We start from the raw sequence: 27,178 nt of genomic DNA, 5'->3' as shown, positions 1-27,178 counted from the left end.
TTAATCTGAAAAATAATTATATTTACTGTTTAACTGCATGGTTAAGAAATGTATTTTAGTGTAAGAATGAAACTGATATACCTTTATACCTAAAAGATATATTACTTTCACTATTTTTTCCCTGCTGACATTGTTTGAAAATAGCACTCAAACTTGAGCCAGTTTGATTAGCAGTTGAGAAAAATAAATTAGAAAAGTAAATTTGTAATGAATCTAGAATTACCAATAGTAATACTAAAAAAAAAACTTAAAATTTAACGTTGTGCTCCTTTAACCTGTTAAATAGCTGCATTTTTAAACTATTGCAATGAAGAAACACAAGCTATCATAGCCAAATGTATGATTTATTTTTGGAAAAAATAATTAAACTAATAAGGTTTTCCCAATAAAGGGGAGAATTAACAATAAGAGACCATACATACCCTGGTTACATGTAGATGACCACATTCTGCAGAACGTGGGTGTGTTCAACACATACTCCAGAATATGAGTAGCATTTGCAATATTGCAATCTAAGCCACCCGCCGATGTAAACCCATAAATGATGAAATAAATACCTAGAAACCAGAATCCAGTAGAAGCTGAGTTCCTCAAAAGTGTTTATACAGAGTGCTGCATTACAGACAGACAGAGCTGCAATAATCACAGGGCATGGCTAGTTTCCACTGAGCTTCTGCATGATATGGCTGTCTGCTGCGGCATTAGTGAAGATACTTCCCACAAACACATGAGTACCCCAGAGACTGTGACGGATCACTTTACAGCAGCCAAGGTCATCAACAGAGAATCCTAAATGCCGGTATCGTTCATCTGTTTCAAAAAGCGTGTTGTTTGTATATGGTCCAAAAAACTAGAAGAAATAAGAAATGAAGTAATTTTTTCATTAGGAAAAAAAACATTACAGGAATATTTATATAAATCCAAGTGCATCTATGTGTTTAATATATTTTTTATCCAATAAAAGATTACATGCAATACCTAAACTGTTCTAGCACACTCTCCCCGGTTCTTATGCACACTAGAAATGGAAAATAAATTTCAAATTACCTAGAACTCAACATATAGCATTGTACAAGCTTTAAAGATGAACAAAATCTCAGAGAATCATCTATGAATCATCTCCATCACTGTTACAAAAGGGGACAAAAGCCAGGTCTTCTAGTCGCAATGACATTCTACTTGACTCTGAGAAGTAGCAGGGACATATTTCTATTTTAAAATTAAAACATAATTTTATGAGGCTGGAGAGATGGCTCAGAGGTTAAGAACATTGACCAATATTCCAGATATCTTGAGTTCATTTCCCAGCAATCATATGGCGGCTCACCACCATCTATGATGAGATCTAATGCCCACTTCTGATGTGCAGGCAAACATGCAGACAGAATGCTATATACATAATAAATACATCTTTAAAAATGATTTTATTACTTCCTGCAATTGAAGTATGTGACCATTACTATATAAAAATTACTTCTGTAATTTTTTTTTAGTTTATAATTTAACTTCAAAATACTTTGGTCTTTTAAGACACCAGACTAGACCAGAGTAGTTCCGAAGTTTTAAACTTACAGATAGTGAACATACACATTTGTTTCATTACTATTAACAGAAACAGTGCCAGAAGTTCTAGAATTGTGAAACCAAGGGACTTAACAGTAATCCTTCTTTGGATAATATACTGAACTGTAAAAAAGTCTAAATGGATTTTTGTTTTCTGCCAATAGGACAGTTACAATTTTATAATAAGAACTGTGTCTACTTAGTATAAACTGGCTTTCAAGATGCATTTACTCACTGCCAAACCAGATGATGGGTCAATGAAGTCAGCCCAATATCCTTCAGCCCGAAGAGCATAGCAAATTTCCTTAGCACCATTAATAAACTGCAGAGGAAGAGATAAAATCAGTGCCAACCCAGCAACACTCCAATTGGTTTATGTTTAAAATTAAATGTCATTTTATTGTATAGGTTGCCCTAGGCTCTAGGATTAAATACTAGTAGCTGAGGTAAAACAAACAAAATCTGAATACACAGGTAGGTGGAACAGAGGAATCAACAGGATACCCACTTTTTACTAAACATTTGTGTGTCTTTTACACATGATATGTATGGTTGCTAAATACCATGTACAGATCAGGATTTTAGCCTTAATATCTTAATATCTATGGTGTATGTGTCGATCACAACTGAGTACTGAAAAGTCAGTAGCAAGTTTAAGTCCAGCGTGCACTGAGGACAAAAAATGCATCATGGATGCCGAAAACCCACGGCACAGCCTTCATTCTAGTCACCACAACGAGATAAACCCAGACCCAGTATCCTGCTGAAAGCTAGAACAGTGACCAAAATATGTAAGACAACTATTTTTTTATGTGAAAAAGTCATGGTCCTTGAGAAAATGGGAGCAAATGTCTATCTCTAGGGACCTTTTATTTGAAGGCATTTTGTTTGTTTTGTTTTTGTTTTTGACAACTTGACACAAGCTAGCGTCTTCTGAGAAGAGGAAATCTCAACTGAGAAAATGCCTCCAGCAGATTAGCCTACAGAGGCCTGTAGGGAAGCATTTTCTTGATTAATGATAGACATGGAAGGATCTGGCCCATTCCAGGTAAGGCCATCCCTGAACAGTTGGTCTTGGGTCATGTAAGAAAGCAGGCTGAACAAGACTTGGAAAGCAAGCCAGTAATCAGTGTTTCTCCATGGCTTCTGCTTCAGTTCCTGCTTTGAACAACTGCCTTGACTTCCTCAATGATCATCTGTGACCAGTACATGTAACCCAAATTAACTCATCACCAATATTGGAGTTACTTGCAGAAACAAAAAGTAAACTAGGAGAGAGTAGATTCCAAGCCAAGAGATGGTGTCACCGTGTTTAGGAGGCAAAGTAAGAATTGTGGACCCCTGAAGCCCTTGGACTTGTCTGGCAGAACACTGTAAAGAGGCTGAAACAAAACAGGATCCCAGTAACCTATACAGCAACGCACCCTGGCTGCCTAGCAAAAAACCGAGCCAAGTAAGAAAGAGGCAAGATTCTAACAGGCCTAGGAAATTCTCACACTGTAAAACTAGAAGAAATAAGAAATGAAGTAATTTTTTCATTAGGAAAAAAAAACATTACAGGAATATTTATATAAATCCAAGTGCATCTATGTGTAAAACTTGTAATATGTAGGGGACACACAGAATTCTGGCCCATCAAAAGTGAAGAGACACAACACTTCTGACATTCAGCTAACACTGGCTCCAATGTCCAGGATTTAGAAATGCAGAATATACACCTTAGAATCCCAGCACTTGGGAGGCAGAGGCAGGTGGATCTCTGTGAGTTTGAGGCCAGCCTGGTTTACAAGAGGTAGATCCACGACAGGCACCAAAGCTACACAGAGAAACCCTGTCTCAAAAAACAAACAAACAAACACAAAACAAAAAAGAAATGCAGAATATATTCTGCACCAAACACTAGCAAATTATAGCCCTAGAGCAAATCCAGCTCACTGATATAGCCATATCCATGAATGTATTTAATGTCTATGGTTGTTTTAGCAATGTAACACAGAGCTTATAGCTGAAGTGGATTGCCTAAGATGCCCATAGTACACAAGTCTCCCATCTGTGGATTTATTTTTATAGTTTTGGCTGTGGTCAACTGTCCTCAAGGCATATACTAATCTGAAAATTCTAGAAATAATGAATTAATTTTTAAGTTTTAAATGACAAGCCATTCTGAGCAGTGTGATAAAATCTCATAACATCTGGCCAGCCTGGGATGTGGATCATCTTTTGGATCAGTGTATCCTAACCAAATGCTACCCCCCTGTTAGACCTGCTTTGATTATCTAATCAGCTGTGGAGTAGCCCAATTACTGCAGACTAACCACTGATTTCCTCAATAATAACCCCACTGTGCAGAGACAATGATGCCTGCAATTAGCATACATCAAAGAAAAACTTCCTTTAAACAAAAAACCAAAGTAAAAAGAGACCGTATTCACAAAGCTTCCTTGCCAACTCCTGCCATTCTGCAGCATTAGTAGTTACTATTAATCTTTGAATGTGCCACTCACATACACTAAGCTCTATCATAGGCATATAAATACATGTAATCAAAGTGCGGGCCCTGCTCTTACCAGTGCATAAAGAAGATGGTTGTGCCTGGGACTTGTTAAAGTTTACAGGAGGTCACTGTGATGTCGGTACTAATGAGACAGACCAGATCAAGCCGGAATGGGATTACTCATGCTACTGTCACTGATTAGTAATCAAACAGAATTTAAACAAGTCAGCTTTCAAAAACAGCCAGAAGACTGACAGCAACCCATCAGAAGGGCCCTAGTTTACCTGAGTCAGCATAATTAACTCCTCCCTGTTCTAACCCTGTAAGAAAAGAATCAGTAACCTTGTTCTACTTTCTTCAGCCCCTCTATCTATACTGCCAAAGTCTTCTGTTTAGCTTAAAGAGCCCTTGATCTGTATTAGAGTCCAAGAAAGGAAGTTAGATAAAGAGACTGTGAAATTGGCCTGAACCTGCTTTCCCATTTTGACTTGGAACATACTACAACTAAGAGCCTAGGTCCAGCCTTAGGAGTCTGTTTCACAACACAGGCCTGAGCACTGCTCACTCTCGGGTTGCCAACTGATTGCTGTGCTCAGTAAGGCAAATTCAGAGCTACAGCCATAACATTTCTGGACTTCATGAAATTGGCCTGAACCTGCTTTCCCATTTTGACTTGGAACATACTACAACTAAGAGCCTAGGTCCAGCCTAACTTAGGAGTCTGTTTCACAACACAGGCCTGAGCACTGCTCACTCTCGGGTTGCCAACTGATTGCTGTGCTCAGTAAGGCAAATTCAGAGCTACAGCCATAACATTTCTGGACTTCATGTATACTTTCTATCTACTAATGCTGCCTTGGCACATGGCAGGCTGGAGGTCTCTGAACTTACCCTTCTGAAGGCTGGGTCACTTGTAAGACTTTGCTCAAACAGACTTACTGTAAATTTCACTTGCCACAACTTTTTATTTTTTCAGGACTACATTTATTGTAATTTTTTGGATAAAGTTTAATGATTCCTATGGAGGCATAGCACCTAAGCTAACTTTTCTCTTCATATCCACCTGTAAACTGGTGACATATAATAAACGATGCTCTATTCTGTAGATTATCAACCACATTCAACATTAACTTTTGTTGGTGTATTTCATAATCTTTGTTAAGTCTTAAAATTCAAGTCATTTCATTATATTCCAAATTAATGAAAACTCAAAAGAACAAAACAATACAATCAAGCATGTACAAAGGTTAACTAAAAGAATCTTATATTATTACAAGCACCAGCAAATTTCCAAGATATGTATTCATCAAAGACAAACAGTGACATCTGCTGGAAAAGATAAGAATAGGACATGAGAATAAGCTACAATTCTCAACATAGATGCATGTCAAAACCCACCATAGGAAGCTGAAAGAACTATATTGGACTCATTATCAAATTAGGTAAGAATCTTGAGATGATCAGAAACCAGCACTACTATGTGATGCTTAAGAATGAGCCCTGTGACTGCTCACCAAGTGATGAGAACTATCTACCTGTCAAGCTTTTAATATGTAAATAAGTTGTCTGCTAGTTATTGCCTACTTAAATTCTCTTAAATCTGAACGTATGTCTGTTTTTTAAATATGGTCTCTTTCACTATGTTTTCCTGGCTGGCCTGAAACTTACCATATGGACCAGACTGGCCTCAAACTCCCAGAAAGCCACATGCCTCTGCCTCCTGAGTGCTGAGATCAAAGGCATAGGCCACTACACCCAGCCTGAATGTCAAATACCTCTACTTAATTCCATTTTAGTATATAATATGCTCACATCTTTTAAAACACTATGGCATGTAGCATGAATTTTAATTGGTCTTGATAATAAAAACAGATAGTAGGAGGTGAAAGCTGAAAGATCAGAGAAGCAGGGCAGCCACTGTTCTTACCTCTACAAAATACTCAGACTGAATGGGGTACCCCGTCTCTACAAGTCCTCAGACTGAATCCTCCAAGCTCCTGTCTCCTCCCACCATATCTCCACCCAATCACGTCTCTTTCTGTCTCCACCTCCTTAGGGCTTGGTTTAAAGGTACATGACTCCTAAGTATTGGGATTAAAAGTGTGAGTCTCTACTGTCTGGCTCTATTTTTCTTTGAGTGTAGCCCAGGGTGGCCTTGAACTCCCAGGGATCCTTCTGCCTCTGCCTCCAGGATGTTATGATTAAAGGTGTGTGTCACCACTGCCTGACCTCTAGGGCTATCTAGGGGGTCACTCCACACTCTGATCTTCAGGCAAGCTTTATTTGTTATAGCACAAACAAAATATCATCACAATGGCATGTATTAGTAAGCGCTATGTGGTACATTTAAAATACTGCTGAATATGTAAACCATATTATCACAAATAAAGAGAACCATCTGGTTAACCCCCCAAAGTAACAGAACTTTAACATTGTCTTACATGGAAATCAGTAAGAGGATTTTTCAACTAGAGTGAGCTAAGGTACTCAGATGAGTCATTCTGAATCTATCACAGAGAAGAATACTCTTTCTTGTCCTATAGACAAATTTACATAATTCAATGTTAATTTTAAGGTAATTATTACATAGTTTTAAATTATTAAATATATATGTATAGAAGTAATTATCTAAGATTTTTATCCGATTGATAAGAAGAATGCTATGGTATAAGGTAAGCTAGGGCCAGAGCATATGTACTATCTTAATTATGTATTATCTAAATCATCTTAATTTTTGGGGTAGGCATATCATCAGCATCTATCAAAATTTAAAATGATAGTAATTCAGCCATCTTCTATCTAGAAGTCTATGGGGATTAATGCTCATAAATATATGTAATATTGATTTTCCCAGCTGTTTGCCAGTAATAGCAAAGTTGGATTTTCAATTTATAAATCATAAAGAAAAATTTAAAATAACCTAAAATTGTTTACTCATAATATAATGCAGATTTTTATAAGAAATAAAATATATCTACATATAAATAAATGTTTACATTGTAAATAAAATATATAGAAGTGTCAAAACCTATCTTCAGTTGAAAGCACAGGGCAGAAAAAAGATGCAGACTGTATTTTATCCTGTCACACTGCTCAGTGTTACTCTTTATTCCTTAGAGATGACTGTGTGATTTTCATTAGTTGCTATGCTATAGACGGTGTAGAGATGCAAGAGAGGGACAGAAAAATAGATTTTAGAAAAATTGGAAATTTACAAACATTCAGAAAAGAAATAAACAAAACTAAAATGTTCATGAATACCCCAGAAGCACTCAGAAAAGCAAACATTCATTTAATAATATCCATATGGGGGACTGGAGAGATGGTTAAGAGATTAAGAGCTCTGATTGCTCTACCAGGGATGCTGAGTTAAATTCCCAGCAACCACATGGTGGCTCACAACCATTTATAATGTGTCTGGTGCCCTCTTCTGGCCTGCAGGGCAGGCATATACACCAGTAGAACACTGTATACATAATAAATAAAATAAATCTGAAAAAAATTTCCACATGCTGTTTCCATCATTTATGGCTAATATTTATTGTACAAAGTTGCTTCCAACCTGTTGGCTGCTTCTAGCAAATGATTAACACAACACAAACATACACATATTCATTATTTTGGGTCATAGGCACAAAAGAGTACACAACAGAAGATTACAGCTATACAACAGTTTAAGTTGTAAAAGCTGATTATCTGGGAAACCCAAGGCAGGTAAGATCATTGTTACATTATTCTATCAAAGGCAGGTTAATAAAACAGGATGACTATATAATAGAATAACAGTCTAAATCTAAAATAAGCTCAATGTAGATTATTAACTCAGCTATGAAGTCCACCGAAGTTCTAGTCTCTTAGAATGGATTTTCGTAATGTGTGGTTACAACTGGTATAGTGACATGTAAATACGACAGCACTAAGTTATTAGGAAACTGGAAGACTTACCTTCTCCAAGAGCATCTCTCTTTCAAGTTCTACCTCTTCGCTCCAAACAGTCATGTCATTATCGGTTTTCTGTGTCACGGTCAGAATCATTAGTTTGTTATTAGCCACTTCTGGAAAAAGTGACTCAAAATCTAAAAATAAGAATGTGAAGCCCAAGAAGAAAACAGTTAGCTTTCCACAAAGAGCTTTAGTTCATAAGACAGCTTCCTCAGGAAGATGGAAATTAAGGCAGTCTTCCCAATGTACACTACTTCCGAAGAGTACAAGGAATGCAGTTTTGTTGGATTAGCTGAAACAGCAACGCCAACAGCTAGGTTAAGCTACACTACACCCACCCATGCTTTACTACTAACATGATTTCCAAATCAATTTATCATTAGGAGTTTAATGACAAGGGGTCAAAGTGCAGAGGGTAAGTGACTGGGATACGACATCTGTATCACACCAGCTCTCAGAACTAAGGACGAACTGGAGTGGAACACTATCTTCTGACACGCCGCACCTTCTGTGCTTATGAACTCCCAGCAGCTGTGCGGAAGACCTACACAAGATGAAGGTGACTAACACTCTAGCATGAAGCCGAGAGAGGCTACCAAGTCCCCAACCCTAACTGAGGAGCTGTGGAACACGTGCTGGCCTTTGGGGGAAGGAGAGTCAGTTTTTTTTAAGAATGTCACTCATAGTAAGTTGACCATGCTCTCCTGAGCCCCCATCCAGATGTACATGGGTAGCACTAAACGGATTCCATGGTTTATTTTTGAAAAAGAGAAGGATATGGAGTTGGGATGGGAACAGTCCAGGGAGGTGGTGGTAGATCCTCCAGAAGGGAGAGAAATGGAAATAAATATATATGAATATAATCAAAATTCACTGCATGAAATTCTCAAAGATTCTTCTTTACAAATTATATACAAACTTATGAAAAAATTAGTTACAATAGTCACACAAGAGTAGAAATATGAAATTTAAGGAAAAGTTACTATGAATCCTATTATTGCTATGTAACTGAAACGAGTTCAGACATCAGAGGACAAGCAATCATTCCCAACAAGACATAATAAACACCAGCACATAGAACCTGAGAAGTGCTGGGTCCATTGTTAAGCATGGACATTATCTAATACACACTCGTGTTTCAATGCAGCAAGTATGATACCTCTTTGCAGCAGTTCTGGACATGTTTGGATCACACACTCCACTCTGGCATTTTCAAAGTAAGTTTCTGCACTGTTAATTTCTTGTTCAGCAGGTACATCGCTATTCTGTGGGAACAACGACAAGGATGAAAGAAAACTTGAGTTCAAAATTCGTTAAGAATTTAAGTTAAAATATTTTACAAAATTATTCTAATGGAAAGTAAGGTAATGTTTCACACTAAAAGTAGTATAAATTCTGAAAACTCTAAAGAAATACTGAGGAAAATGTAAGAAAAAATAAAAATATACTGACATTCTGGGATATGATAAGAGCAGGCTAAAATATTATAATAAAAACCTTACAAAATTATCTTTTGTGATGTTTACGTGACATCAAATTATTGTAAAGTTGGTATGAAGCTAATTTTAAAAAGTGGTCAAATAATATAGTTTCAACTACAGGAAGGGCTTAGAGGTAGCTACTCAGTTGAAATTTAGCCATGGCTTGCAATAAATTAGGCCCTTTGATAGGAGTAGACAGCATAAAAAAATAAGGTATTTTTGAAAATCCAACTTTTACTCTCAAATAGATCTAACAGGGAAAAACAGCATTTATAAAAATGAATTCAACATGAAATTGCTACAGAATGAGAAGGAAGCTTTTGGGGATGGAGTTCGGGAGGAAAGCGCTTTGCTAGCAGAGATGAGGAAAAGCTGAAGCAGCGGTAACAGATGGAGGTGTTTACGGGTTAGGGATTCAGGAGGAACGCGGTGCAACAAGTCAGGGAGCCTGCAGCAGCCTGGACTTCATTGTTACTACTTTCACTTTTCATATACAGAAACAAAGGCTCACAAAGGTTAAATAACATTCTCAAAGTCACAAGCTAAGTGTCAACACCTAAACCCAGATTTATTCTCTTTCCCTAGACCATTATGTTATTATGTCACTAAAAATGCAGGGAAAAGAAACAGTTCTTGAAGTCTGACAGAGTTGAAAGGACAGTAACTTAGGAATAAATTCACAGATTGGAGAAATGTGATTTTGAAATTATTTGTGGAACATGCTAGCAGAGGGAGGCAAGGATGGTCCTCTAATTTTATCTAAGGGCAGAGGAAAGATAGCTATATTATTCATATGACTGATCAGACAGGAATAAGGACAAAGTTTGAGGGGATGAAAGAACCACTTCAGTATTAAATGCAAAATTTGGAACCTGCCAGATATACAAATAAAGACAGCCGGGGGCAAATGCCAGAACAAATACTCAGCTAGGGATTATAAAGACTTAGGCCAATGAGCTAGTGACAAAAGAAGAACTTAAATGAGAAGACTAACAATAGAATTTGTGGAAAAGATCAAGTATTTAGTATGGAGAAGAACAAAGAAATGAGAAGAATGAACAAAAATCATCTAATATAAGGAGATCCAGGAAGCCAATGATGTCCCAATGTGTCCTATCATCTAATAAAACTCATACTTTGAGAGACTTGTGTACCAAATAATACAGCTTTATTTTAAAATGCATAACAAGGGCCGCCAAGATGGCTCAATGGTTAAGAGCATAACTGCTCTTGCAGATGACTGGAGTTCAGGTAGCTCCCAACACCTGTAAATCCAGTTCCAGAAGACCTGACACCTCTTGCCTACATGGGCATTTGACTCATGTGCATGTCCCCACACATAGACACATGCCACATAATTAAAAAGTAAATCTTTAAAAGCAAACAAAAAGTCATCACTGCCATAAAAACCCAACCAAACAAAGAACCTTTACTTAACTCTGTGTGGCAATGTTACATCTTAGGAGTATGACCTAAACTCTGAGAGGTATGTATGTAGCCTTCTATTTTCATGAATAATGGCGCAACTCCAGTTTAAGTAACGGTAACACGGGGGCTCAGGAGGTATCCCCTCATGCAAGTATGGGGATCTGAGTTTGGATTCCCAGAACCCACCTAAAAATTAGACAAGGAGGCATACATATCTAGATGCTCGTGTTGGGGGCCTTGCTGGCCAGCCTTGCCAAAATAAGCTTTGATCCAGTGACAGACCCTGCCTCAAAGAATAAGGTGGAGAAGAAGCAACTAAGATATCCTTCTATGATCTTTGGTTTCCATTCTTGAACAAGCATACTTGCACACAATTTGGACACACACACACACACACACACACACACACACACACAAGAAAAAAATTTCAAAAACCTCCCCTAATCCCTTGAAAATAATTTGTTCTTCTATTCCCCCTAAAAAAAAAATCAATATTTATACTGTTTTTTTTTAGTTGACTGTATATGAAAAACATCAAAGATGTCAAAAAATTTCTTAAGAGGACTAGAGAAATATAAAGTTAGCAGGAACTAAGTCTATCAACAAATTATAATTGCCCCAGGTGGCCTAAAATTCACAGTGTCCTGAACCTAGAGATCTTCCTCCTTTCACTGGTCAGGTGCTGGGATTACAGGCACCATGTGACATCATGACAGGCCCCTAACCAGTACCTTTAGAAGTAAAAACCAAGAAACCTTAATCTTTAGCAATATAAGAAATTAGTAGTCACATTCAGAATAAGTAGTTATCAAAAATGTATTTTTGAAGTATTTACTAGATTATGATTTAAACATGTAAATTGAACAGTGCAAATACATTTTTGAAGGCTGCTTATGCTCTTTTGTATATACTTTTTTTACCCTTTCAATAAAATTATTGTACTCATTAATCAAAAAGTAACACAGCATTAATAAGAGCAATAATATTAACCAACCTGAAACTCATTCATATACTGTGCCATTACAAATTCGTGTCTTTCTGTTGAAAGAGGCTCTGCTAAAACATCAGGCAGAGTTTTATGGGTCAAGCTTTTCTTCTGTGAAGCGGTACCATTGAGGTGACAGTCGAAGCCCATATTCCCAGGGAGCTGGAATCTCTGATCCTGAGGGCCAAATGGTCCCATAGTGTCATCAGGCCACACTGTTCGGGAGCCTGAAGGGAATCAAATGAACCATTAGTCTTCATGTGATATAAATGGGAAGTCAGCTGTTAAAAACAAAACAAAATGCAGGGAAGCTGTAGGCTTTGAATGTCCCGGTGAACTTAAACTGAAGTAAAGTTCTTGAAGGAACAAGAATTCCATGTGTTATACCTTTGGGACACATGAGGTTAAGCTTCTAAAAGCCTTTGGTATTTTGGCATGTATTATGAGTTTTCAGGTATGGAATGTGGAATTTCTCAAACCTTTCCAACCACCACCCAGCCTCTTTTAATAGCCTTGGACAAGGACTTATAATTTGGAAACGGCTGCTGAGAGAACTAATAAAGAATATTTATCAAGAAAGTAACAATTTAAACACCTTAGAATGATCGGTGTGATAGTGATGCAAAAATCAGATTAAAAGAAGCACTGGAGATTTGGGAAAAATTATTCAACAAATTCTTAATAAACATACAATATGCTTGCTAAGAGACTTAGCAATAGTTGACAAGATCAGAGACCTGGCTGGGGGAAGACTGTGTGTGTTAGAGGACAGCAATCAGTTTTAGGACTGGTGAGATGGCTTGGAGACGGAGAGCGCATCCTACTCTCAGGAGGAGCTGAGTGCAGTTCCCAGAACTCAAGTAGGGCTGCCCACAACTGCCCTTCCTCCAGTTCTAGGGACTGAACACTCTTCTGGCCTCTGCAAATACCTGCACTCACATGCCATGTACACATAATAAAAATAAAAACAAAATCTTAACAAAAGAAAACAACAACAACAACAACAACAACAACAAAACCTCCCTAGAAATTGTGAAGCCAAGTATGGATAACACTGGACTTCCAATGGCTCAATTTAGTATGTTTTAGCCTTGTATGACAGTAAGACAGCAGTATGCACTGAATATTGAATTTTGCTATTTTCTCTGGGTAGAAACAGGCTATACAATAATCTCTCTTATAGTCAGGCAGTGAACTTTAGTTCTTAGTCATGAGATACACAGCACACTGCACTGCCAAACTATGATGAGTGGGAGATTAAGCATATCAAATGTGCTTATTTTTATTAAAATTTTTTATTTATTTAACATTCTGATTTAGTTTGCCCTCCCTGCTCTCCAGCCATTCCCTCCCACTTTTAAGTTATAATATCTTCAATTACAATGTGTTTCCTAGAATATATCCCTATAAAAAATTGTTTTATTTTTTGTAATATTTTAACTTTCTGATACATCTAGGTAGAATGTTATCTTATTTTCAATGGAACAAACGAAAGTTTAAAATATATATATAAAGCTCCAAGAAAAACTATTATAGAAAACACAATATAAAAGGTTTTGCAGTATAATAAAAGCAGTTAAGTCTTTTACTTACATATATCGGGGGGTGCAGTGGCCACATGAGACTCATCAGACCCTGAAGACCCTGCAGTTGAAAAGGCTTTTGGATTGATAACTCTTCTCACTAAAGAACAGAATCCGGGCAGATAGGAAACCAGTCTGGCCCTGCTACAGAGCACCTAGTAACAACAGAAATTAACAGATCTGGAGACAAATAATAAATTCTGACAAGCCTTCATACTGTGTTTCATCTTTGTATGTGTGTGCACACACATACGGTGTATGATACAAATTACACAGCCTCTCGAATTTTAAATTAAAAACCCTGGACCCTCGGCTTCCCCGGCCCTCCAGGTGTGTACTGAGCGTGCTCAGAAGGCTGGAGGATGCTCTAGCACTCTCCACCTCAGTCTCTCACTGGGCTGCAGCTGCTCCCAGGAGTCTTCCTGTCTCTACCTTCCCCACAGTGCTGGTGTTACAAGCATGTGCTGCTATGCTTGCAATTTTACGTACTGTGAACTCAAATTTAGGGTCTTGTGTTGATGCAGTAAGCTAATTCATCTTTTAAAAACAATGCATATCACTTTACTACCTCTGTGGACTATCTACTAGGTGACAAACTATGTGTACTTACAATTAAAAAAAAACCCACTATGAAGAGTTCTCAGAATCAAAGTGGGGGCCAAGTATGCCAAACCTTAAAAAGGAGGCCATGCTAAGAAGCAGGGAGAATGTTTACCTGATAAATGGAACTGTTACAGAGAGACTACCCAAACCAGAACCTTGCACAAAGGCCACTGTAGAAACATGTCTATGAGGATGCCTAGCCAGTAACTGCCTGTCCACCTTTGGACTGATGTTACCTGGTGTTGATCCACAGAGCCAAGAGCAATCCAACAAATGATGCAACCATTCATATTAGAAAACCCTTTACCCTTGGCTTCCACCTGTGTTGCCTATGGCCTTGCTTGGCTTGCTGTGAGTCCGGCAATCACTCTCTCACTCCCCAAATAAACTCTGTTCTTCAGATTCACCTCACATCACAGCACAAGCATCTGAACAGACAATGTGCTGCTTTGGGATAAATGTGTATGTTTTTTCAATAAAGGTCAAAAGATGAATCCATGAAGGCTGCCTTATTAATAAATACTAAAAATGTAGAGTGACTGGTAAGACTCTGCTGTTCTTAAACCAGAGACTTCAGGACTTTTCCTTGGACCCTCATGTTTCCTTTCCGATCCTTTTCTTCTTCAACTGCTGCAGACTATGCTCTTACTTCCCGTTCGATTACTTCCTCTTGGTTTAAAGGCAATGTTCACTTTCCTTAATTTTAGCATATCTTTGTGGTGTATTTTCTGATCTTATGTTTATTTCCCAGACTGAGTTAAAAATCAGTGAATATGTAAATATGGAGGTATGGCTAGACTTTAGCAGAATACTTAGGTTAGAATAGTTTAATGTGGAAGATGCACATGATTTCCCAATGTGGCTAACTGTTGGGAAATACAGTTTTGTAACACAGGCACAGTCTTTCATTTGTGTGCTGCGTATGACTGCTTGCACACTGTGACATCAGCATTAGCCTACAGCTCACAAAGCTTCAAGGATTGCTAGCTGGCTATTTACATTTAAAAAATGTCGACATCACCTGACCTGGATTATCAGGCATGAGTTATCATACATAGTCATGAATGTCTATATTTCAGGGCTTAGACGAACTCAATGGTTTTCACATGAAAGAGGAGGTCTACAGTTAGTTTCAGCTATTCGTGGCTGACTGATCCCATCCTAGTCCGGACTCCATTGCTGCAGCACCTTCTGCACTTTCCAGGTAAGCAGATGTGTCTCTTCACGGAGAAGCATGAGACTTGGGAAATTTGATTAAAACTTTATGAGCTTCAAGAAAAAAAGACTAAAGTAGGTATACCAGAAGAGTGGCAAGTTAGTGCTAAGTCATGGGTATTTTTATAACTCTGGATGTTTATGCATGTTTCACACTAACGTCTGCCCTGAATTTATGACACATAAACCAACACAAAACCCTTACGGCTGACATCTGAACAGTAGAATTTCAATGTATTTACTATAAACTTCATTCTAACAAAGGACTTTTTTATCTTCCAATAAATTCATCCTGTGGATTTATTTAAAATGAAGTCAGTGTAAATATTAGCATTCTATTCTACTATGTTTCAACTTCCCTCCGAAGGCCTCTTTCATATCACACCCATTCAGGGTGGGCTATGGCTTGGTAAAAAACTCACCCGAGAACTTCCCTCAGACTGGTAGTCTGCTCTTCACATCTGTCCCTACAGCCACACCCCCAAATGCTTAGCAGTAACAGGAATGCCGCCTCATTGCTGCCACATGACTCTCTCTGCTACAGCTCTGGTTAAACTAAAACTTGAATGAAGTTAAGCCTCTCAGTGCGGCGCTCAGGATTCCCTAACATTCCACTGCCTCCCGATCCACCTTCGCCTCCTACGTGCCCACCTGACATCCAGGCAGGCAGAAATGATACCCTAACATTTAAAGGGCACAGGGAAGAGTTTTTGTATATAGTGCCTGACCTTCCAATTTAAACCTTTGATGATCTAAGTTTCACTTAGCTCTCAAAACACAAGGTAAACATCTTTCCCACTAGGTGACCCCCAAAGTCCCATTTTCTCTATGCACAGATCTCTCACTATATCTTCTCCAAGCTTTCAAAAAAAACTACTTAAAAACTGGTGTGTGCTCACATGTGCACACTTCTGGCATGTGTGTGCACATATATGTGCCTGGGGTCTGATGAGGCCAGAGGGCGGCACTGAATCCCTAGAACTGGAGTCACAGAGGGTTGTGACCTGTCTCGTGCCTGGGTCCTCTGCAAGAGCAGCCTGGGCTCCTAACAATTAGCCCTCTTTCCAGCCCCTAGCATGTGTTATTTCTAATGAAAACCGTCATCTATTTCTTATGCCCTTTATCTATGTTCTAAGGTAGGGTGTGTATAGTATCTGGGTATCTACACTCATGTCTGTGAGCGTGAATAAGGTAGTGTGTGTATAGTATCTGGGTATCTACACTCACGTCTGTGAGTGTGAATAAGAACTTTTCCTTTACTTCTGTAAAAACTGAAAGGTCACTTCCTATTCTGATAACTTCAAAACCAAAGGTTTTTGTTGTTTGTTTTTGGTAATGGGCTTAAAACATTCTAAATATTTGCTGACATGACTTTTCTTTAGACGTGTTGAAAGGATGCTTGCATTGAGTTTTATGTCTATAAAATATGAAACTGGAGAAACAAACGCACGAGAATTTAACAGGATGTTTGAGCCAAACTACTTTTCAATCATAAAAACTTAACTTCACATCCTCTGCTTCCCGACACTGCTGATATATTAAGGCGACCATTATGCCAACGTCATCATAAAGCCGTCCATTTCCTAACCTTAGCTTCCAAACACCGTTGTTCCAAGAGTGACTTACATGAGCCATTTCTAGCGAAGAAGACGGCCGCAAATTCTCCCCTTTTGCAAACACTCCCTGGGAAAGAGCAAAACGAAAGAGGCTAGTGACAGCTCGGGCCGGACGGTGTCAGCGCGTCCCTCCCCATCGCCGGGCCTCGGGCCCCGCGTCCCCGGGAACCCATGGGGCCACCCGGGCGCAGGCTCGCAGGCCGGGGCCAGAGCCGCCGGGTCTGAGCCCGAAGCAGAGGTGGGACGCCAGGGGCGATACCGACAGCAGGGTTCCCGTCACCCCTGAACGCGCACCGGAGCCCGCGGGCGGGAACCGTTCGTACCAGTCACCGGAGGGGCTCCGCGCCCAGGCCCGCTCCCCGTCCACTGCCAAGATGGCCGCCGCTACCGTCCCGACGGAGCCGCTGGGGACGCCCAGGCCCGTGGAGTCGCCTCCGAGCGCATCGATGCGCCTGTGGATCTCCGAGTAGATGATGCTGTCAGGGCTCCAGAAGGTGAGCTGGTCTCTTGCATTAATAGGTGGGCGGATCAAGGCTGGAGGGGCTTCGCTGGGAAGATTTAAAGGACCCAGTACAAGTGATTGGTACCAATGTTTAGTGAATCTTTGCTTCATTGACTCACAGGTACCTTTCACAGATTTTTGTTGTTGTTTTTAATATTTTTTTAGATTTTAAAAATATTTTATGTGGGGCAGTGGTAGTGCACGCGGAAGGCAGAAGCTGGTGGATCTCTGTGAGTTCTAGGCCAGCCTGGTCACAAGAGCTAGTTCCAGGATAGACTACAGTCTTCGAAGCTACAGAGAAACCCTGTCTCAAAAAATAAAACAAAAACAAAATACACCAAAAAATGTGTATGAGTGTTCTCTCTCTCTCTCTCTCTCTCTCTCTCTCTCTGCCTCCCTGCCTCCCTCCCTGCCTCCCTCTCTCTCTCTCTCTCTCTCTCTCTCTCTCTCTCTCTCTCTCTCTCTCTCTCTCTCTCTCCCCACTCCTCCCCCCCCCCCGTGTGTGTGTGTGTGTGTGTGTGTGTGTGTGTACCGCGCACGCATAATAAAGTTCACTGGGAGTGAAATTACAGATGGTTGTGAGCTGTCACTTGGTGTTGGGAGTTGAACCTGGGTCATCAGCAAGATCACCTTGTGCTCTTAACCCCTGAGCAGACTCCAGACTCTTTATCCTCCCCCAAGACTTTCCTCCTCTGGAAGTCTTATGTTGTTTGTATGATTGATGTTTTTCAAGAACTATTGTTTTTAAGGAGGAGGACAGTTTTTTTTTTGTTGTTGTTTTGTTGTCTTTTTTTGTTTTGTTTTGTTTTTTGGTCCCAGTTTTTCGATGGTGTCAAACTCTTAATAGGCTTAGTAAACATACATATATTATCCATCAATAGCATATAACTTATCTAATGCATTTAAAAATAAAGTTTATCATCGATTCTCAAGTTCCTTTAATCTTGATAGTTAACTTTTCTGTTTCTGTGATCAAACACAATGACCAAGGTAACTTACAGAAGGAATTGTTTATTTGGGCTTACCATTTCAAGACCCGGAAACTGGGATGTAGGGGCGACTGTGGCAACAAAGTAGTAGATCGGGTGGCTGGCAGAAGCAGAAGCCAAGGGCTCACATCTTGAACGGTAAGGAGAAAGTAAAGAGCTCACTGGTAAATGGTGGGTGGCTTTCAAAACTTCAAAGGCATCTACCCCCACCCCACATACTTCCTCTAGCAATGCCATACCTCCTAAATCAATGCAAAAAACTATCAACTTGGGGCCAAGTATTCCAAAATCTTAGCCCATGGGAGCCACTACAATAAAGTTAGCAGTTTATGTATACTGAGAAAGTATTCATCAGGCATTTTGTTGACTGTCTCTGAATTGGAACTTGTTGCTTTGCTCATGTGTCAACTGAAGTAAGAGTAAGGGTTTAATGACATAAAACGTCCTTTTTACTGTATTATAACAAGGGTCCTTTCTGCCATTATGATTCTTCACTGAGTATCACTTTGGTAGGTGGAACACTGCTCTTATACTGTGAAGTTACTCTTTTCCTTTAGGAATGTTCAAGGAGGAAGAAAGGTCCCAAACTGCAGGAGTGGATAGTCATCCACCTCATTGAGGGCAGAGTGTCTTCATAATTAGCTGGGGTTCTTCTCATGGAAGAACTGTCTGCTTCTGCTTGTCAATGTATTCGGTTATTTATATTAATGTGGACTCACTAATTTAAAACTACTTTTTAATTTCGTTTTCCATATTGATCTAACTTTGGTTTCTTTCAGCTGGCACCTTTTGACAAAACCTCTTAGGGTTTTATTGTTGTTGCTGTTTTTTTTTTTTTTTTTTTGGTATTCATCTCTGTGTTTGCCGTTATCTCTTGAGATTGTTTAAGAATTTCTGGCACTATTAGATAGTCCAGAATCTTCTTATATAATACCCCCACTTATCGGAGTCCTAGAATCAACTGCTTTCCTACGAAGACACAGTTGTCAACTTGAACCCACGCGAGAGACTTGACTTCCCATTTGCTATCCATTTACTTACTTCAGTTCTAGTGTACATGGCCAGTTCAGAACTGTTAAACTACGTTTGGTGTACGTGGATAGTGGGTTTGTATAGTCAACCAAGCCTGTGGGAGTCAGATTCACCAACTATGTGCTATGCTTTTAGATAGTTCTTTTACACCACAATTTATTTCTATTGTTGATTTTTCCCCTTCTCTTTCTCTTTCCTCCCCATTTCCTTTCTCCTCCCTTTCTCCCACTTTCTGCTTTCATCTTTCTTCTGTCCTTCTGTCCTTCTTGTTGTGTATAAAGCCTCCCTGTGTTGCTCAGACTAGTTTTGAGTTGTACATCCTTCCACCTTAGTCTCCTAGTAATGGTGTTACTGCTTTTGAGGCAGGATAAGAAAACAAGAAAACTATGGAGGCCTGAGAAGAAAAGGATCCTTACATCATGGAGTTCGACTGAAATTTTTTTTGCCAGCTGAAAAGCGTAAATTCGATCACAGTTAACCAGCATTTGCTAGAAAGGTTATCAACACAGAGAAAACATTACTTTTACATATGGATATTTACTTTTAAATTAGTAACAATCCAACTTTAGGGCCTGAATTATTTGACCTTGGGTAAGTTCTTATTTCTTCCCATTTTCTTGTGTGTGTGTGTGTGTGTGTGTGTGTGTGTGTGGTGTTATCAAACAGGAGTACTACCTTTGCAGTCTGATGTCCTATCTTCCTTCATCCATGTGATCTCAATTAATAGTCAGCCACCTTCTAACTCACAAAAGTGCTACATCTGACTGCTGTAAAGTTAGCGAAGTGTGGCTCTTCTCTGAGAAGCTCACGTCCTTGCTCTGGAGTGTGCCTTGCTTTTGGAATGTCTCCTGTTTTCGTAACTCGCATACATCAAGTCAAGTATCTTTATGAGATCTCAACTCTGCTTCATACTGGCTTTTCCTGAAAGCCACAAATCCTGGGTTGGCCTGAGTCAAGGTCCCTCAAGAACTAGGGGATCTCCTCAGACTGCGAGGGCAGTACATTAGAGCTGTGCCTTTCACCTTGGTCTCACTCATTGCTGACAGGATAAGCCACTGTTTCTTGGAGTAGTTGCTTTTTAATACTGAAAATTTATGACTCTACCAATCACTACAGTCATTGGACTTAGACTGAGATTTGCAGTTGAAGAAAAACTGCTCTCCCAGAGGAAAAGTTGCTACACAGTAAAAGCAAAAACAAACAAACAAAAAACAAGGAAGAGGTAGGGACTGTCTTTCTCTTTGGGACTTAAGATGCTAGGTTCTTCAGAGAAAGAAAACACAGAACAGCTCCAGGGAAGTTGGCGATATCAAACTTATATGTTACAAGCAACAGCATGCAATGAAGTCCAGATTTGAGGAGGGAATTGTAGATTACTTTTTAAATTTTAAATTTGCCCAAGAATTTCCAGTTTGAATCTCTTAGCCACCCCTACTGGTCATTTTCTAGAAAGATACTGTGATTGTACAGATACTCACTGACACTACACATATTGTTTGGATTCTTAAATTATTTCTGGTCGGGTCATATGAGGCAAATTATTTAGTCTCTTTATGTTTTAGCTTTCTCCCTTCTCAGTGGGCATACTACTATCTGTCACAAAGTATTTGTGAGAATTAAGTTACACACACACACACAGAGAGAGAGAGAGAGAGAGAGAGAGAGAGAGAGAGAGAGAGAGAGAGAGAGAGAGAGAGAGAGACCTTGCAGTGGGGTGGAACAAAGAAGGCCTCAGAGAAAAGAACCCTGACTTGAGTTGAAGGTATTTTCTTTTTTTTTAATTGATATTTATTGAGCTCTACATTTTTCTCTGCTCCCCTCCCTGCCTCTCCCTTCCCCCCTTCAACCCTCCCCCAAGGTCCCCACTCTCCCAATTTACTCAGGAGATCTTATCTTTTTCTACTTTCTATTTCCCATGTAGATTAGATCTATGTAAGTCTCTCTTAGTGTCCTCAATGTTGTCTAAGTTCTCTGAAATTATGGTTTGTAGGCTGGATTTCTTTGCTTTATGGTTAAAAACCACCTATGAGTGAGTACATGTGATAATTGTCTTTCTGTGTCTGGGTTACCTCACTCAAAATAATGTTTTCTAGCGCCATCCATTTTTCCTGCAAAATTCAAGATGTCGTTTTTTTCCTGCTGTGTAGTACTCCATTGTGCAAATGTACCACATTTTCCTTATCCGAGTTGAAGGTATTTTCAATTCATTATTTTCTCATAGCTCAACCCTGCCTGGCTTGTTATATAAAAGAATTTCTCGCAGATGATTGCAAGCTTTTTGAAGTTATGTATGCTAGAAACGTATGTTATATATTATACAATGTGGGTTACAAATCTTTGCTGTAATAGGAAATGATCTGTCACAGACAGGAGAAAGGGGGCAGGAAGCTGGCTGTCAGGAACAACTTCGTAGCAGAGGTAGTCCTTGACTGTGCTTTGAGAGACGGGTAGGTGTGCCAGGAAGAGATCTGCAGAGTAAAGGCCATTTTACGCACTAGAAGTACCATGTTAGAATCCCACGTGCTGTGGACAGTTTGAGAGGTGCACAGCAACATAGGAGTCTCCAAGGAGTAGCATAGACTAGACCTTAAGTGAAGTATTAAGGTCGATAGGATGCTGGAAACAAGGAGAAGCCAACGAGCCGACTTAAGGAGCGTCATGACCTTATCAGATTTGTGTCTTAGAAAAATCCTCCGACTTCAGTACAAAGAATAAAACTGCATGCTGTCGTTGGATCGCCTGGGAAGGAACCACTATGGCGTTCACAAAGAAGAACAGGACTCGAACTAAGGTGGATGAAGGTGAGGACAGAATTCTGTCTAGCCACTCGCTGGTTGCACATGAGGAGAAGTAGGCAAGTTGAAAGTCATAATTTTTGGCTTAAGGTACTTGGGGAATAGAGTTGCTTTTACTGATACTCAGAATCAGCCATATTAATATTTGTGGAATATGTGCTATGTAGTACATAGTCAGATATTTTCACAGTTCTTTTATCCCTGATAACCGTGTATGAAATGACGCTATTGTGATTCTGGAGTTATTATAGGGAGAAATTAAAGCACAAAGTGGTTAAGTTTATTACTGAGCCATCCATGGCTGGATATAGATCTAGGCCTATTTGACCTAAAAGTAGAACGCTGCCTCTGAGGAGAATGGCTTGAGAGGGAAAGAGTGAATTTATAGACTGTAAGAGGCCTGAAAGACAGTCTTGTGAAACTGTCCAGCTAGGTGTTTGAAAGCAGGCCTAGTGGAAGCATTGGTTATGTGTGTGTGTGTGTGTGTGTGTGTGTGTGTGTGTGTGTGTAGATTTAAGGGTCATTGACACATGAGTAATTCTTAAAGCTGTACTGTCCCCTTAATCTGGTGAAAAATGAGAGGTTTTGGGGAGTAGAAACAAGAACATTCAAAGGAAGAAGCATAAATCCCCTCCAAAGGCAGATATTTTTGTGTGTCCTCACTGCTCCTTGGACTTCGCCAAAGTCCTGATATGCGTGATCAATAGATAGGCACTGAAAGTTAACCAGATGCAGCCGTGGTGGCAGCTGTCATCAATAACAGCTATGCGCTGGTTCTGATTCTGGCTCTCACAGCTACCCCCATCTGTCTTCCCAATGGTGCTGCCAAGTAGGTGGGAATTTTTACATTTCATAAAGAAACGAAGTGAGACCAAGATACCGAATAAACTTCCATTCACTGCAAGCATTGAGGCCTTTGAGATTTAAAGGTGGATTGGTGTGATTTCCAAATTTCCATTCTGTCTATGAGAACAAAACAAAGGAGAGGGGAGGGAGCTGAATGGCGGAGGGGGAGCTGAATGGCTGGGAGGAAAGTTTATGGTGGGGGATGACGGGGGAGGGGGCGCGATGGCAGCCCCTCTGGTGCCATTCTGGTTTCTCTTCTCCCTACTCCCCTTTGGTTTGTTAATAGTCAGTGTAAGGGAGAATTTTAGGGCGTTCTAAAGGGTGATCAAAGTCACAGCTCATGAGATTATTCAGGAGCTAATATGCAACCCTTGGGGGTTTCTAGTTCGTCTGCCCTTGCAGCTGCCTGCATTAGTGCCTTCTGATCAACACATGTGGTCCTTTTCTGCAGAACGTGTGAGTTCTCAATAATGAAGGAGGCGCACGAAAGCAAACCAAGAAATCACAGAGTGCTCAACCTGCAAAGGCTATGGCATTGCGAGGACAGGAGTTTTAACCAATCAGAACGGACGAAAGACAACATTTCTGATCAGCCAAGCAGACCTAAAGCATGTTGGAAACTTAGAAAAACTTGCTGCATTATTTTAATGAAAGATTTTATCGAACTTTTACTTGATTCCAATAAAATAAGGATAATCATAAACATTTTATTTATTTATTTAAAATATTTATTTATTTATTATGTATACAGTATTCTGTCTGTGTGAATGCCTGCAGGCCAGAGGAGGGTACTAGACCTCATTACAGATGGTTGTGAACCACCATGTGGTTGCTGGGAATTGAACTCAGGACCTTTGGAAGAGCAGGCAATTTTCTTAACCGCTGAGCCATCTCTCCAGCCCCAATCATAAACATTTTAAAAGAAAGATCTGCCACAGCTTTGCTATTTGTCTTGATCGCAGAGCTCAGCTATAGAAAATCCATCCTTTGCATTGCCTGAACGGAAGCTCCAGCAGCTCTTTAGTATTTAACACAACGCGTGCTTTAGCTACTTTTAGAAAACCCACAGTTGACCTGGGAGCATCTTGTATGTTCTAGTCTGCTTAGGATAGCTGGCAGCACAGGAATGTCATAAAGAAATCACAGTGGATGGTATAATGTTCGTACACACTGCAGAGAGCCCTGGTTTTAATGTTTGCTTGTTTATTTTTTATGTCTGCAACTTGCCAACCTAACGTAGGCTTTAATTGTCACCTTAGCTATTGACTGTCCCATGTATGCCTGTGACGGTTAATATCAACTGGCCAGGCTCTACAGTCTCCTACGTGATGGCTTCTGTCTGTGTGCATCGAGAGGAAGTGTGCATTTTGCTAGCCCCGCCATGTATGCATTCGCTACTTTGCTCATTGCTACTTAAAGAGACCAGAGTATCTTTTGGCTCTTGCAATTTGAAGGTACCGTCCATCCTGCAAGGTAACGGAGTCAGAGTCATGTGCTGAACAAGAATCCGTGACCACTGTGGAGACTTAGTAGGCCAGAGGTGCAATACGCACTGTGAACACCAGCTGTCGCTGCTCTACAATATAAAATGCCACCGAGTGGTAACCAGGGAGGACTGATGTTAAGAACATTTTCCAATTGTGAAGTGTCAAGTTTTAGGTAGACATGAGTTCCATGTTAAACCAATTTGGATTATCCTGCTCTTTTAAAAAAAGATCCTTCGGAGATATAAATAGGCTGCAAAGATCAGTGGTAGAGATGTGCTGGTTCAACAGGAAAAAGTTGGAAGAATCTCATTGTACTGGGAACATAGGCAAACACTTTCAGTTTCAAACTCAAATGGGATCCTGCAGACTGAAAGTTAGCAAAGGGCCCCAGAGCGTACCTTTGATTCTTGGCCTTAGACCAGGTATGGGCTCCGTGTCTTTAGTAGCATCTACGTGAACTCTGTCTCCCTGTGTAAATGCTGAGATATCATAGGTATAGGACATACCTAGATAACGGGATTTAGCTCTGACATTTCCATTCAGCTCCGCACAGTGCTAACTCTGTGACTTCCCTGAGCGTTGAAACTCTGAAGCCAATATGACTATCCTAAATGCGATGTGCTTTCTCACTGACAAAGCATCAAATATATGCCAAGTACGTGGGTGCTCAGGAGGTCGTGACTTTGCTTTTCTATTAATTTTTGCTACCCCACAAACGTACCACTTGGACCTGTAAAGGTGATTGATTCTGCTAGGAGCCTACTTATTTTTTTACAGGTAGGTCTTTTGTTCCACTCCAGATGGGATCGTCCAATGAAATTGTTGGACATTCATTGAAATTCGGTAAGGAATGAAAACCTGTTAAGTGGAGGTTTCTCCATATACGGTATAGGACAAGCGGGTAAATCTCACCCCAGGATGAACTAAGAATGCTGCCCAGGTTCCCCGTTTCTGTGCCAGGCTCATCTAATTGCTTACAGCTGCTGTTTTACCTGCTGTGAATGGGGAGGGTCGGACCCGAAAATGGGAAGGGATGTCTAAAAAAGGCTTTGAGAGAAGTGCTATCTGAAAGCTTACCGTCTTCAAATATCTTTACAGTTCCAGACTAGAAATACCTGCGCTGTGCCCTGTACTGTGTTGATGGTGCTTCTTCATCAGCATGTCTCTCTCTGTCTCGCGGTGTGGGCGTGGCAGGAAAAGGGAAATGGTGAATCTTTAAAATGAAAAAAAAATGTAAAGCTATTTAAATTTTGGTATACAAACTATAACAAATAGGGAATGCTTTCAAGTTAGGGTTCCTGGTTCAAATAATGCTACTAATATAAACCGTTTTTTAAGAGGAGTTAGAAGATGGCTCAGCAGGTAAAATACATGTTGTGTAAGCATCAGGACCCCGGGTCAGTGTCCCAGCACCCACATAAAAAGCCTGCCTCACAAGCTGGGCGGCGGTGGCGCACGCCTTTAATCCCAGCACTCGGGAGGCAGAGGCAGGCGGATCTCTGTGAGTTCGAGACCAGCCTGGTCTACAAGAGTTAGCTCCAGGACAGGCTCTAAAGCTGCAGAGAAACCCTGTCTCGAAAAACCAAAAAAAAAAAAAAAAAAAAAAAAAAAACCAAAACCAAAACCAAAACAAAAAGGATCCACACGGACTTGTGTACAATCTGTCCAGCTACACACACACACACACACACACACACACACAGAGAGAGAGAGAGAGAGACAGAGAGAGAGAGACAGAGAGAGAGAGACAGAGAGAGAGAGACAGAGAGAGAGAGAGAGAGACGAGATGAGAGAGAGAGACAGAGAGAGAGAGAGACAGAGGAGCGAGAGAGAGACCAGAGATAAGCGAGCGAGAGCGAGAGAGAGAGACAGAGAGAGAGAGAGAGAGAGAGAGAGAGGAGAGGAGAGAGAGAGAGAGAGAGAGAGAGAGAGAGAGAGAGAGAGAGAGAGAGAGAGAGAGAGAGAGAGAGAGAGAGAGAGGAGAAAGTAGAGAAAAGGAATGATGAGTATTTGTCATCCCTGTGGAGTAGATTACGTATTAAAATACTTGAAAATACTCGATCACGTAGAGTCTTAACTACTATAAATCCATCGCTACACATTCACAGATACGCCCCCAGGTAGAACGCGAAACCACGAGGTTTCTTGATGTAGAACGTACGGAAGGGGCAGTCTAACAGGAAACCCTTGCCAGCAATTAAAAATGTCTGCTGGGACTCACACGATTCTGGCCACTAGGTGTCGACAAATGACTTAGAATGTGTGGTGACTCCGCTGAGCTTGTGGCCGCAGACCCGGTTCCTCTTAACATAGCCCTTCAATTTATGGTAACATGCTCTTTCAGCTGGGATCTTATGAATGTTCAATGGAGACAGGAGCCATTTCAGAATCACTCCTGGGGGTTTCTGTTTCTCGTTTCTCTGTCTTCCATTTTAGCACTGATAACTTCATGTCTGTGCAAAAGAGTTAATTAGTCTCATCAGGCATAAACTTGATTCCAGTGTCCGAATTTAGATTCAGAGACAGCGAAGTTGTTTAATTGGCCGTCAGGGCTATTAGAAAGATCCCGGCGAGCAGAGGAACATTGCCGTGAGGTGATCTGAGCCAAGCACACGGG

At 40.2% G+C, this 27,178-nt stretch overlaps 1 protein-coding gene and 1 long non-coding RNA gene across 4 annotated transcripts; one reads left to right on the top strand and one right to left on the bottom strand.

The window, feature by feature from the left end:
• Positions 1-325: 325 nt before the first annotated feature.
• Positions 326-17,330, bottom strand: Mmadhc (metabolism of cobalamin associated D). 3 transcript variants are annotated; one of them, XM_038336248.2, is made up of 8 exons: positions 17,234-17,330; positions 16,921-16,977; positions 13,487-13,631; positions 11,903-12,120; positions 9,159-9,264; positions 8,003-8,133; positions 1,799-1,885; positions 326-850 (listed from the first exon to the last, which is right to left on the bottom strand). In XM_038336248.2, the coding sequence occupies exons 2-8, from the start codon at positions 16,927-16,929 to the stop codon at positions 656-658; spliced, it is 891 nt and encodes a 296-aa protein (XP_038192176.1). In that variant the 5' UTR covers positions 16,930-16,977; positions 17,234-17,330; the 3' UTR covers positions 326-655. The 3 variants fall into 3 exon arrangements, with proteins under 3 accessions (XP_038192176.1, XP_038192177.1, XP_038192178.1); XM_038336249.2 differs by having other exon boundaries at positions 17,205-17,298; XM_038336250.2 differs by lacking the exons at positions 16,921-16,977; positions 17,234-17,330 and adding an exon at positions 16,883-16,899.
• A 4,577-nt stretch (positions 17,331-21,907) lies between these two features.
• LOC121677263 lies at positions 21,908-23,777 on the top strand. The gene is made up of 2 exons (XR_006020852.1): positions 21,908-22,234; positions 23,526-23,777. It is a non-coding gene; the product is annotated as an uncharacterized LOC121677263 (long non-coding RNA).
• Positions 23,778-27,178: the final 3,401 nt, after the last annotated feature.

This window comes from Arvicola amphibius, chromosome 7, assembly GCF_903992535.2.
Source record: "Arvicola amphibius chromosome 7, mArvAmp1.2, whole genome shotgun sequence".
Classification (NCBI taxonomy): Eukaryota; Metazoa; Chordata; class Mammalia; order Rodentia; family Cricetidae; genus Arvicola; species Arvicola amphibius.
Note: the sequence above shows the minus strand (reverse complement) of the source record. Positions and strands in the feature narration are given on the sequence as shown.